This window comes from Drosophila eugracilis, unplaced genomic scaffold (assembly GCF_018153835.1).
Source record: "Drosophila eugracilis isolate 14026-0451.02 unplaced genomic scaffold, ASM1815383v1 contig_974, whole genome shotgun sequence".
Classification (NCBI taxonomy): Eukaryota; Metazoa; Arthropoda; class Insecta; order Diptera; family Drosophilidae; genus Drosophila; species Drosophila eugracilis.
Genome location: NW_024573893.1, coordinates 297,131 through 310,997, shown reverse-complemented (window position 1 = coordinate 310,997; position 13,867 = coordinate 297,131). Strand labels below are relative to the sequence as shown.

At 42.5% G+C, this 13,867-nt stretch overlaps 1 protein-coding gene across 1 annotated transcript; it reads left to right on the top strand.

Annotated features, from left to right (window-relative positions):
- Nucleotides 1-1,245: 1,245 nt before the first annotated feature.
- On the top strand, nt 1,246-6,122 carry LOC108115085 (homeotic protein empty spiracles). Its single transcript, XM_017226333.2, is given in 4 exon segments — nt 1,246-2,339; nt 2,436-2,512; nt 2,514-2,550; nt 5,303-6,122. Coding segments are annotated over 4 exon segments (1,419 nt in total). The 5' UTR covers nt 1,246-1,465; the 3' UTR covers nt 5,734-6,122.
- Nucleotides 6,123-13,867: the final 7,745 nt, after the last annotated feature.

Genomic DNA, 13,867 nt, shown 5'->3' with positions numbered 1-13,867 from the left:
TTTTTAAAATCGGATTTCTTAATATATATTTGTATGATCGTTAAAAAATATGTTTAAAACTAGCGTTAAACTTGACCTCTCTTAACAACTTTAATACGTATCAGGCAGTGTGAGTGACTAGAGTTTACAGTTTTTTAAAGTTAATAAAAGGTAAGAAATCCAAAGATAGACTTCAGCTATCCGAGAAATATCAATATTCATTTCAGAAATCTATACAAGTACACTATTTTCCAATAGGAAAAGCCGTCGGGACTAACAACCTAGAGTTCTTTGCCAAAAAATAGACAAGGCAAAGTAATTATATTATTCAGACACCAAATAAAACGAATGGCAGTGAAATAAGTAATCCAAGCAATTAGTTTCAATTAAACAAAAGGGGCTCCTAACCAATATCCGCTAAAAATAGAGAACATTCCCTTCCATTCAACAGAAACTGGCCCCATTTCCATTCTCAGACTCGAAATAATTTCCAAATGTCTTCAAATTTATGCGCATTTTTATTTCCCGCACTGTTTCCTATCTTTTTGTGTTTTTTTTACTCTTTTTTGTTTTCCTCCAAATTAATTGTTCGTTTTTCTTACAGCAAATTAATTGCAAACGCTTGACAATTAAACGCGGGCTGCCTTCGGGGGTCATCGTCATTAATGCTAACTGTGCGGGGGGTTAAGAAACTAAACGAACTATGTATATAGGTGCAGGGGGTGGCGGGAGTGCTGAGGGGGGTTTTTCAGGCCCCTCTGTCGCTGCCTGCGTTGCCGTCGACGCAATTTGGAGTTGTGAAAACTTTGCAGCGACTAAAATACTAAATACAGTCTCGTTACAATCTGAGGAGTTTCCATCTCGCTCGCGCTCTCTGGCCGCCGTCTCTTTCGCACACCAGTCGCATGATGAACGCCATAATTACCGTTACGTATACGCCACCATTGCTATTTTTTGTTGCTGTAGCCGATTGGTGCTGAGTGCCGAGAAGAGTGAGATGGCAAGCACAACAGGCTGTCTCACTCTCACGCAGAACGGGTTTTTTCCTCTCTCTCGCGGGAAGAGAGCACAGTTATGATTTGATTGAGAGAGCGAGAGCGAACGATACGCAGCCAGAGGGCGCGAAAGAGATGGGCGAGGAGAGTGAGAGAGCGAGAGGAGGCGGCAGAGAGCAGTGGCAGCAAAAGAACTGAAGAAATATCGACGTGTCTAGTTAGCAAACCAATCTTCAATCTAGTTTCGAACAGTTGACTGCGAAGCGTCGAGTTGAGAGGTCCTACGCCATTGGATCAGCGTCGTCGTGTCGAAGCATTAGTGTTCACTAATCAGAAGAAGAAAAATAACAAGATTCAAATAGAAGGCTAGTTCAGTAACCACTTGCCAAGTGAAGTGATAAGGCCGTCTTACAAATAAAAAATAAACAGTTCAGTGCTCCTTGAACCAAGCGAAACTCCCGAGAAAACCCCAAGTGTTGTAGCAAACCTAAATGCTCTGCCCTCCAACCATGCGTCCGGCCAGTCCCGCCGAATCCGAAATCTCCGTGGGTGGTGCGCCCAGTCCGCTGCCCACACAGCACCATCAGCACCCGCACTCGCATCCGCTGCAGCATCCGCGGGCCAGCACCATCGATCTGTTGCAGCAGCAACAGCTGCTGATGCAGCACCACGCCGCAGCGGCCGCAGCAGCCGCAGCAGCTGCTGCAGCAGCCTCCGGACTTAGCCGGAGTGCCGTCGGCAATCTGCCGGAGGACTATTTCCAGCCACTGAAGCGCCTACGCATGTCTTCGTCCTCCTCGGAACCACGTGATCACACGCCCAGTCCGCCGGCAGCAACGGTTCCGGAGCCTCAAACTAACCAGACCACTAAGTCGGCCATCGAAGGCGTCAAGAGCTTCTCCATTGCGGATATCTTGGGTCACTCCGAGAAGCAGCGGGAGGAGTCCGTTTCACCGCCTCCAAATTCCAATTTGTTGGCACCACCGGCCACCCGGCCCATTGCCTCTTCCGGTGGATTACTGCAGCCCCGGACGGAACCACTGGATGTCCACCCGGCTGCCGCTGCTGCCATGCTCTTGCCCGGCGGACAGATTGTCCGGCCATGGGACCACCTTCTGGGTCCGGCCATGCCCGTCCGCCCCTTCATTCCCTCCGCCCTGCTGCACTACGAGCAGCGTTTGGCCCTGGACTATCACCGCCAGCTGCAGGAGCACTTCAACGCCCAGGCCCAACTACTGCGCCACATGGGTATGGACATCATTCCTTCTGAGAGCGGCTCCGACCGCTCCAGTTCGGCAGCCAGCGATTGCTGTTCGCCTGAGATCGCCAGGGACTCGGCAGCTGCTGCTGCCGCCTCCGCTGCCAGTGTCCGCCGCAGCCACAGTCCACAGACGTCGGCTCAGGCTGGAACTAGTGGATCTAACAATGCGTCCAGTCCATCACAAGGAGCTGCCGGAGCAGGAGGAGCAGCCAGTAGTGCCAGCAATGCGGCCGCCGTTGCCAAGGCCAAGGCCAATGGTACTCCTCTGGATGCACTCTTTCCAGATGACAACCAAGGACTTTGACGAGTCACAAGGTAAGCATCTTAGATAGGGATGTGAAATATGACTCAAAGTTGAAAGGTTATGTTGAGTTTGAGGTCATTAAGTTTAATATAACTATTCTTTTTTTGGGTAATCAAAGTTAGAATCAATTTGAAGACATCATCTCATTCCATTTTAAATTTACCAAAATTTGACTTATTATTAGATTTGTTTTGAAGATATTTTCAAATATATATTTTCTGATCACTAACGATCAATATTGATTTGGCCCCACTGTTCTTCGATTGATAAATGTCTCAATTTCCGTAATGAATTTACCCGATTTCTTAATTAGAATAAAAGCTTCTAATTTGTTATCGTTTGGAAATTGGGAATTGGAAACGCAGAAGCTGAATATTTAGCTTATTATGATGTTTGCCATTTATCAATCAGCAAATTCGAATTTCGTTTAATTGAAATAAATGGTCTCGTTCCCCCGCAACTCCTCTTCCCCCATTTGAGATCTTTTGTTATGTAAATTCCTTAACCGATTCGATGTTTTCGGGGACTTTAATTAATTGGCAGCATGCGCCAGTGGCAGACAGCAACAAATGGAACAAGCTAACGATAGCAAGCAATTCACTTTCAAAGCAAAAATAACTTCAACATGGATATTTAGTATATATATGGATTAGGGTTAGCAGTTCAAAGCGATACTCATCCGAGGGCATTTGGTGGGCGTTTTAGTACTAGCGAACACCGCACTCCACCCTCAACTAAATAGTGATTTCATGGCAATTAATGGTTAATAGTCGCGCACTGTCCACATTAGTATATATATTTGTGAAGTCGTGTCGATTCTGCAGCGATTAGCAACAATTAGCCAGCCAGGCTAGTGCATTACCTAATCGAGTTTTGTTGCTGCGGCTCCTCGGAGCTCGGCGCTCGGCGGGGGAACAATTAACATGCCGTTTCCATTTGTTGCTACTCAAAACTAATGGTCGACCAACTCTAGCCCCGACTATATAGTGGCTATAGCTTCAGTCGTAAACATGTTTTAAAATACACTGAACGGGCGATTAGCGACGACACTCGGCCGTTGTATAATGCCCATATCGGCCGTCGAGTATTAAGTTGACAAAATATTACTGTTTATCATGGATTGTATAACCCATGGACGAAATATTTACGACAGATCTTCGGAGGCGTCGTTCGTCGTTTGTCTATCAGCGGCAGCCGTTCAGCAGGCGAGGAAGATAGGCAGCTGCGAGGATATGGGTCTCTCTTAATTTATGACAAGTGCCCATTAATATCACTCGCACTATGATGGTTTCGATGTTTTCGAATTGGAAAACATGCTATATATGAACTTATTCTTGCGGTTGTATTAACTGGTTTTTCTCTGTAAAACAAATGCCAGACGTTGTGTCGCCTTGGCTTGCCTGATCCTAATTGCAATTCCCAGTACTCGCGCCAAATTGAAACATAAAATCCCCCAGTGGCCAACTGTTGCTCTGCAGATTCCTCGAAAATCGATCAGGTTTCCCTGCTGGCATTTCCCAAACATATTGTACACGAAAGTCTGACAAATGCGACCAAAACAAAACTCCCCCTAACTTAGAGGCATATTTATGCCCTGTAAGTGGACACCTGAGAGGGTAAAAGGATACCCAAGTGGCCTGCTTTCCCGATTCCCTTTCTCCAGAGATAAGTCATGGAAATTACTTAATGAGGCAACGATAAAAACCCAGAGAAAGGCTAGGAGTAGAGAAAGGGAGGCGTGCAGTCAAGTGCCTAATGGGTTTTGGGTTACAAAACGTGCTCGAGATAACAAATGACCAAATTATGCATTTTGAATATATATACTCGGATATATATGTAAAACGGGTATACCCACACCCATACCCTATAGACTTTGTTTGCATTCGGTTGGAGGGCATTTAATTAGTTTTTAATGTCGATCTAGTTTGTTTGACAAGCAATCGGAATGGGTGTGAAGCCATCGGCTGGCCAAACCGGTTAACCAATATTCAATAAATAAATATTTATGCTGATGATCGGCGACAACGGATCGAAGATCACTGATCACCGCAGATCTCCTTCAATCGCTTTGATTGGCACCGCAGCTGGGACTTTTTCCCGCACCAGGAAACGTTATGCAAGCTCAATCAGAGCTTTAAGTACGGGTCAGTGGCTCATTAATCAAGCCATGTACCACTTAAAACTGATTTGTAGGTGTCAATAATTATTATAAATCACACTACAAACGAGACAAATGAGCAGTTGGCTTGCATAAGCCGCCAAGCCTGAGAAAACTCGGCTTTCGTCATTAGACCCACAAAGCCAATGAACGCCCACAATTCGCGCAATCAATCAACTCGAAATTATACACTTCAAGTCGCGAGCTGAAATCTCAAAGATCTCAGATCTCAGAATCGCAACTGCAATTGCGCTTGCAATCGCATTCATAAAATGTATCAATCACGGCATTTAAATCAACACGCGCCCAGTTTGGCTCAGCATTTAAAACCAAAGGCGAAGTCGCTCGTTAGTAACCGGTTCGCCAAATGCCATGCATCTTAGAATCAGAATTCCCCTTAGAACTGGCCAGACTTGGGGCAACTAACTCTAATTAATATCAGTTATTTGAGGAAATTATATTAGCAAAAATTTAAGAACATATATTAAGTTACTTCTAAGCTAAAAACCTACCATTAAACACCAAAGAAGGAAATTAAAGACACATTTATAAATCAAAAGTTAAACATTGTAACTAACCCATCTCTATTTCTTTTCCACTTTTAGATAAATCCCACTTGGACATCTTTTCGAACCGACCGCAGCCCAAGAAGAAGCGCAAATCTCGCACCGCCTTCACCAACCACCAGATCTTCGAGCTGGAGAAGCGTTTCCTCTACCAGAAGTACCTGTCGCCAGCGGATCGGGATGAGATCGCCGCCTCTTTGGGCTTGTCCAATGCCCAGGTGATCACCTGGTTCCAGAACCGCCGTGCCAAGCAGAAGCGTGACATCGAGGAACTGAAGAAGGACTTCGATAGCGTCAAGGTCTTCTCTGCCCACAAATCCTTCCTGGAGAACGTCAACGACCTCAGTATCCTGAAGAAGAAGCCCATGCATGAGGCTGATATGGTGGGATTGGCTGCTGCCGCTGCCGCTGCTGGAATGGTGGTGCCGGTGCCAGGATCCGTGCCAATGGGAGGAGCTCCGCCCAAATGAGGGCGTGGCCAGGTGCGCACCGAACCGCCAAGGCAACCTGATGATTGGTACAGAAAGTGAGCAACGAGGAGTCGAGTATTTTGTTTAATTTTGTGTCGAGTGCCGGGGAAGTTGGGCAGTTGATTTTCACCCAACGGACATCCCCAAGGTATTCGAAGGCCCAAGGAAGTGCCAGGACATCCTTAACAGCTTCCGAGGCCATAAAGCAGAGGGCAAAGGCAACACTCACAGCCAAGCCTTAAGATGGAGCATAACCAGCCAGGACCAAGGCCTTTTACATAGGCCAAAACAAGCCAGAAACAAGCCAGAACAATCATAACCGTAACCGGATGTGGACATATGGAACCAGCCAGAACCAAGATTCGGCGTTACAGCCAGGATCACATCGATTATATTCAACGCAATCGGCTCTTTTTAGAGCCACCAAGCAGATTCGCAAAGAGATTTTTAGATTTTCTTAACTTGAAGGTTCTAAAACAACGGTTTTGGTTACCAAAATTTTAAATAATGTTGATAGAGTTTTTAGTATTTTATATGCTACACTTTGAAATTTTAAAGGCTCTTAAACTTTAGCTTGAAATCAGATTACTAAAACCAAAACGAGGATGTAGAGTTTTCCATCTTGATCTTCTTCATTTTTTTTTCTATTTTCTTAACATTTTAAAGAAACTTTTCTTTTACAAAACATTTTTCTGAATTATCCCCATAAAATGATCAAGGTTTTATTACCTTTTCTTAATGCTTTTCAAATTACAGAAAACCCGTATTAACAAAGTTTAAAATACAGAACTCCCGTCTCGTATTCCCCAACCAATTAGCGTTAAAAAGCGAAATCTGTTTCACTCCAATTAATAATTTGAGGCGAACAAAGGGAGATACAAAAGACCGCAAATTGTTGTCAATAAATTTAAGCATATTTAAGCAAACAATGCTTCTTCCAGTTGGCCCGAGTCGGTGAGTTCAATTCGAATTTGTGTATCTGGAAGCCCGTTCTAATTTGAATATTCTTCTGGCTCTGACTCTGCCTCGGCCTCTACCCGATCGATCTTAATGATGTTGATACGTATTTTGTTGAGGCCTCGCTGAGTGGTCGCTGAGAGACTTAAAATAAAAGAAATCTTTTTTAATTTTTATTAATGATTATTTACAACCGTTATTCATAAATTCAAACTAATTAATTATTAATTTAATCACTTGCCACGACCAAAAACGAGTTGCCAGCCAAAAAAAAAACTTTTAAGTGTGCAAAGCCGAGCGATGATGTGACTGGTCGTTTGCAGATTTGTGCACGGCGCCAATTTGCATACGAAACTTAATCGAAATTATTTCGATATTTATTAATTTTCGTTGCGATCATTTTCATAAATTTCCAACTGGAAGCCGACTGCTCTCTGGCTACCGTTTGCGGCAAAGTTCAAAGGTGGCCCATCATCGCCAGCGGCGCACACACATTTTTCAAACCCAAGCTGGACGAAGCTGAGATGCTGTGAAGCCGAGAAGATGACCTGCGAGCACTCCGCGGCTGAAGTGCTCCATCAATCTCGGTCTCGATTTGGTTATTCTCTCTCAAGCGAACCCAACGAACTTGGCCAGAAGCCGATCGTTTGTTAATCATTTGAATAATCAAGCTATCAATTCCGCTGCTAATGATGTTCGATACCAATCCGATGCGACCCAGCCAACTGGTCCATCGAAAACCCACTCCATGGTGTCTCACAGTTCGTAAACTAGACGGGAAAAGCCTCGTGCATATGGATGAGATGCAGATCGTCGCTCCATATCCGAAACTCTAAGAAAACCAATTTATTTTCATTTCCAAACGTGTGACAATGCAACGCATGCGCCGCGATAAAGAAACTTTTAGTGGCACCGCAAAGCTTCTGATTACTGGCTTTTGGGGCGTTATTAATGCGCTTGGAAAGTGGCACGGCGAAAGTATCAACGAAGCACAGCATTTAATTGAAATTGAGTTGTAGTTCAAATTACTGTAGTGGCCATTACCGGTGGCATTTGTTTTATTAGCTGAGAAAAGATTTGCCGGGCAAATCGAGGTGCCTGGGCTCTAATTATGGGAAAATCTCTCTCCGGCCACTTCCGTGGAAAAACAAACAGAAATGCGTAAATGTCGAAACCCATTAATCGAATCAACTAAAAATGACTAATGAACCTACCGCACACACTAAGTGGAAGTGCCTTCATGAGCCTTTCAGCCCGGTTTAATGAGCCCAGATGTGAGTAAAATCGCTGTTAGCCATGATTACAACGTTGAGTAAGTTGGGAAATCGTTAGCCTGTTAATAGAATTAATAGTCGAGGAGAGATCATTATATCATTGCGGAAAGGGTAGATTTGTTGGGAGACTACTAGAAACATTAAGTTTTAAATTTTTAATATGTTTATACTTAGATATAGGTTTAAGAAATAAACTTGTTGCTTTGTCAAAGAAAGTCCCTTCTTATTCTTGTTTATTTAAACAAATTTGAGTAGAATATACTATAAATTCCTGATTAGATCTTGAAACGGAACTAATAAAACCATCAAAGCAGGTATAAGAACTTTATGTACTACAGAATCCTGCCAAAAACTGTTTTGGGGACCCCATCCTTCTTTCTTGGCTGCCCTGTCCGATCCTTGACTAAACGCGTTGTCTTCCCTGCTCAGCCATATTGTCAGCAATTACTCAACGTTTCCCCCTTGTCAGGTGATCAAGTGCCGGCACACACAGAAACACTCACAAGGGCCAACCCGAAGAGCGACCTACATCAAGTGCCAGTCTGGGCTGCATCTGCATCTGCATCTCGGAGAAGAAGTCGGACTTCCAGTTTAACTGGCGCCGCGTTGCCAAAAGATGAAAAGTTACCCTCGCGGCGGTTACAAACGACTTCGAGTGCTGATTATGATAAATGTAAACAATTCAGCTTGGCACACAAATGCAATCAAAGGACTGCAATTACAACTAAGTTGTGAGAGAGCGGGCCCAGAACCAGTTTGGAGAAACCCAACAGACGAGCATCGAGGAACCCCCAAGAGGCCAACTCCAAGTGCAAGTCCAACATCCGCATCTCTCTTCCTGCCCAGTGTGTGTGTGTGTGCGAGTATCTATGTGCCGCTTGTTGGGCATGTGTGCGTGTGCGATAGAGATATAAAAGCTAAATTGGTAACTCATACTTAATTTGTTGGCGGCACCTTTGAACACGCTTCCAATTAGCTTACAGCCGACACCTCGGGCCGGCGACTTGGCCACGTTTTGGGCCACAGGATAATGCCGCATGGGGCATGGAAATGATGCAGCACAAAAAGAAAAGAGGTCGGGGGGATACCAAAAAAAAACAACTGAGTACCAACTGATGGCAATTTGTTTCTGCTTTCTGAGTTTCTGATTTCTGTTTTAGTTTCTGGATTCATTCATCCCGGCATCTTGATCATGACGCGGCATATTCCGATCAAAGAATCAAGAAAAAAAAAATAAGGAAAAACCCACAATATACTAAACAATATTTTCCGATTCATGAATGAAATTTTATGATTCGTTGCGATCCTACAAAGCGTTAATGAAGTTGTAAATTGAGAAAAGCAACATTAGCATTTGCCCCAAACCAGATGAAAGGCCGTTGAAAACGAACATTTACTTTGTTCATGGCTTAAAGGGTTTTAATAAGAAGTAAATTATGTGTGTTGAAGGCAAAGTTACCCAACTACAATTATCACTAATTGAGATAGAAATCGAACAGTATTGATAGAATATTCCCCTTCAAATGATATTCTGATGGAAATTATTCTATTGTAAGTGTTAAGGCATAACTTTGCATGTGATTATCTTTGTCCTCTGATTTTCAACTTTATACTTCAATTATTAATCAAGTAAAATAGTATACAGGACTCTTTGGAATAATGTTTCTATATCAAAAATCATTCTCTCTTTAGATCACCTAAAAAGCTTATAAAAGTCTTACACTCGCACCCAAACCAGCTTTGGTGATCCCCCCAATCTGGTAGCGACTAATTTATATCACGATAAGATCACACGATCAGCGCCGCCATCTCCAATCACAGTCCCATCTTGGATCGGTCGGTCTCCCATCACAATCAGCCACTTAGCCCATCTCTCGCAGGGAACACACACGAAGGCGCCTCCAGCAGCAGCAGCAGAGGTTCTTAGGTGTCCGTCAACGGAGCTTGGAATTCGCCGGACACGTTCGGCGGACCAAGATCGATGCTGAGGGGTCCACTTAATTCGTTTGATGGCAATGAGGTGACGCCAGCTGTACCGCTATACAACGTTGATAAGGCGGCGGACAGATATATTTTGGGAAATCAAAAGATTCACAGCTCCTACATGCCGTGAGAGAAGTGTTAATGGATGTCACTTTAGTTTGATCCCCACCTCCTCCCCGCCAACAGCACTTTCATAGCCCCCTTTTTTTTTGCTTCGATCTACCTTTGGCTGACATTAAGCTTCATCAGACATTCAACCCGATGCTGAATTAGCATACAAATTACACACAGGCACTAGCACTCAGAAATGCTCTTCGGTATTCGGTATTCGAGTTTGGATTTTGGGGTTTTCGGATTTTTCGGTTTTTTCTGACCACAACAAAAAGCCGACTAATTTCGCCCCAAACGCTTCCAAGTGGCAAACGGCTACCGATTTTATTATTGATAATGTTTTGATTTATCACAAAGATATACAAATTGCCACTGCCCCAAAGTTCGGTTGAGGTCCATTCTGTATGCTGCCGCAGGGCGCGGCACTTTTGTATTTTGTGTATCTTGTGGATAAACGCTGGGGTATTTCATTCGAGACCATAATTTGTATGCGGTAGCTCGAAAGTCGCTTGTTGGTGTCATTTCGTGTTAAGTTCCATTGTTGGTGCACTGGGAGAAAATGTATAGGGATATGTATAGCGAATTTAAAGAGTTGGGTGTGCTTAGATATTTCAAACATGATTAAACTATCTTTGAATTCAATAAATGTGCACTTAATATAGTACATAGAAGCTTAGGGCTTTGTAATATGACTAAAAATAGGACTCAATTTTGGACTTTCATCAGCACTAAGATCTGTAAACTTTATATTTTGAATATTTGTATATCAAGACTAATATATCTTCAAGACTAATGGTCTTATACCATCTGTTTTTTCCTAATATTTTCCCTATTTCACAAATCAATTTAACAAAAATCAAAGCCATAACTAAAATAATTAAAAAGTCCATTTCCTCAAATATATCATTAAAATTATTAAAATTATATAAGCAATTAAGATATTAAAATACATATAAATTATTAAATTTATTTATGCCTCATATTTTCCCCCTGTGTGGTCCTTGTGGCTTCTCCGGACTACTTAACTTAAGCGATCTCCAGAGCTGGTCTTAATAGACGGATCCGATCCGCATTGACAAATGTTGTTCGTCGCGTTCAGTAAATTGTTTTCGACATTTTCGTGTCGCATTTGTGGTCGAAATCTGCATAATGAGTTGGCAAAACGCTGACAGCTGTCCCAAGTGTCGAAGATTACTCGATGATAAGGCGAGGATCGCTTTGGCCATAAGCGCATTCGTCACAGATTTCCTTCGGTTTCGGGGCGCAGCTGAAAGGTTGAGGTTGAAGTTGAGGATAGCTGTGAGCTGTGGCCATAATTGGCATGCAGTTTTTTGGGAGCGTTGATTGTTGATTGTTGACAACTGGCTGGCACAACTTCATCATCGTCAGCAGCAGGAAGGCAACTGGAACTCGAGCGGTTGAGCTGGAACTCTGGTGAGGATCGGTTCGGCAAAACAAAAGGCGACATTAATGCATTGCCAGCAGCCACACTCGTAGTCGTCGCCGAAGGGGCGTGACGAATTTGGACACAACGGCGATGACTTTATTACCAAGTGACTCCTGCTCCCTGCTCTGGCATCCCTGATCACCCCTCTGACATACCCGCGCACCCCCTGGCATTATGACAATATGACAATCTACACAAATACGAGGACCGTGTGGAAGAGATCTCTCCGGGGATTTGGGCTTGCCAGATGCGACAATAAACACTTTAGCTATTTATGAGGTTTTAATGAACACGGCTACGCCATCTTTGGCCGACTAATGAAAGGATATATACAGTCGATATGCATTTGGCTTATGAATTTGCAGAATTAGAGGCGTGTCGGATCGTTTGAGGGCCTATGAGTGCCAGTTTCGAGTGCCAGTTTCTAGGGGCGATGGCTAATTGTGATTGACAGGGCGTGTCGCTTCTATTGAGGCGCCCAATTAAGAGTCGTTTTATAATTGATTTTGAATACGAACGAAAACGATAGCGAATGCCTCACAGGGGAGGCCAATTTCCAATTTACAAGCCCAGGCGAAAGGAAAGGAAACTCTGGTCCGTCAAGTCAAGTCAGTCAAGTGCAGGCATTAATCAAACAACGCGGCCATCTTGCAACCAAAATAGCGGCAAGGGGGCAAGGGCTCTTATGCAAATGCCGACAACGACTGCAACAGCGTCATAAAAAGCGAAATAAACGGGGGTTAAAGGAGCCTACACCGAAACTGGAACACCCTTTCTGGGGTACTGCGATAAACTGGATTGCAAACTGGATTCGGTTAAAGGTATAATTATAACTTACTTACTTCTTTATAAACTGGTAATCGGCGGTAATACTTAGTTTGCTTACAATTTGGGTACTTTTTTTATTATTATGCAGTTAAAATGTAATTTTACTCCCAGAGAAATATTTATTAATGTGGAAAACAGTTTAAATGAATAAGTGGTTGATAAATATTACTAAATTCCCGGTAGTAAATATAAACTTAAAAATAATATAAATAAACGTACCTCAATCTTCCATTTTTGGGCAATCTTATACTCTAAAAGACTTTAAAAACAATCAATTATCCCCATTTTTTGTTTATAAGAAAAAGAGTGTGAGATAAAGTAGAACTCATTATCGATTACGACTAGGCAGTTACATCATTTCACTTAGCCAACTCTCCAGTCACATTCCCACCGGCAAAGGGCGCAATGCAGTTAAATAGACATTTGCATGCAAAATGCAAGAAAAAGCAAGAAATAAAAAGAAAACCAGGACAAACAGCGGAGCGAAATTGAATAAAAAACTGACACTGACAAACAAACGAAGCGCGGCGCATACAGGGCGCATACGTGATACAACCAAAGCAGACCAAAGTTGCAATCAATTTGGAAATGCATCGAGTTGGGTTTAGGGGAGTGGGAAACGATGGAAATGGCAAGACAAACGAATGTGTGCCAACTGAATGCACTAAGAGAAAATGTGTGAAAGAAATAATAATAAAATTTTATATTTCTAAATTAATATGATGGACGATTTCCCTTTCTTTCGTACAGTTATCTTACATCATGACCATTATTATAATAAAAACAGGTTAAAACATGACACAAAAATATTCGATTTGAAGTTACAAAAAGGTTCATTAATATAAATACCATTTTTAGTAATAAATTTAACTTTAAGGATATTCATTTACGTTCATGTTATGTTAATTTAAAATATAGTAAAATAATGAGATTAGCTTATAGTTATGGAATTTGATTAGTTATGGAATATCTACACATTTATTATTGCTGATTCTTGTTAACTAATATTTAAAATACTAATACTTTGTATTATTCATTTAGTGAAGCCATTAAGAAAACCTATAAGTTGAAAACTAATTGCCCCAGCATCTTCTAAATGAAATATTTTTCTTATTTTTAAAATCTATGCCTGCTTTAGTTAGTGAACATTATCTAAATTTAAACCTTTTAAGCTTTAAAAGAGTTAACCTCTTAATGAAGAAACTATATTTTTCCCTGTGCATTTGAGGTCTCGAAACACGGATTCAAAGGGGCTTGCTTTTTCAGCGGAAAATAGATGAGGAGCCGAAGCCAACGGTACAACGAGACATCATTATTGATGACAATTGAGTGGGCCAAAAGAGAGCTGCGAAAAAGCGGGAGAGCCAACAATTACGATAATTAACGCAGTCAGCCGCCTGGAAAGTGGAGAGAAAGAGTAGGAAGACCCTAAGGAGGGAGACAGAGAAAGGCGCAACGGGGAAGAAAAGAGAGCGCATGTCAAATTGTACAAATTGATGACGTTCGCATGTTGACAGCGACTTTTCAAGGGGGT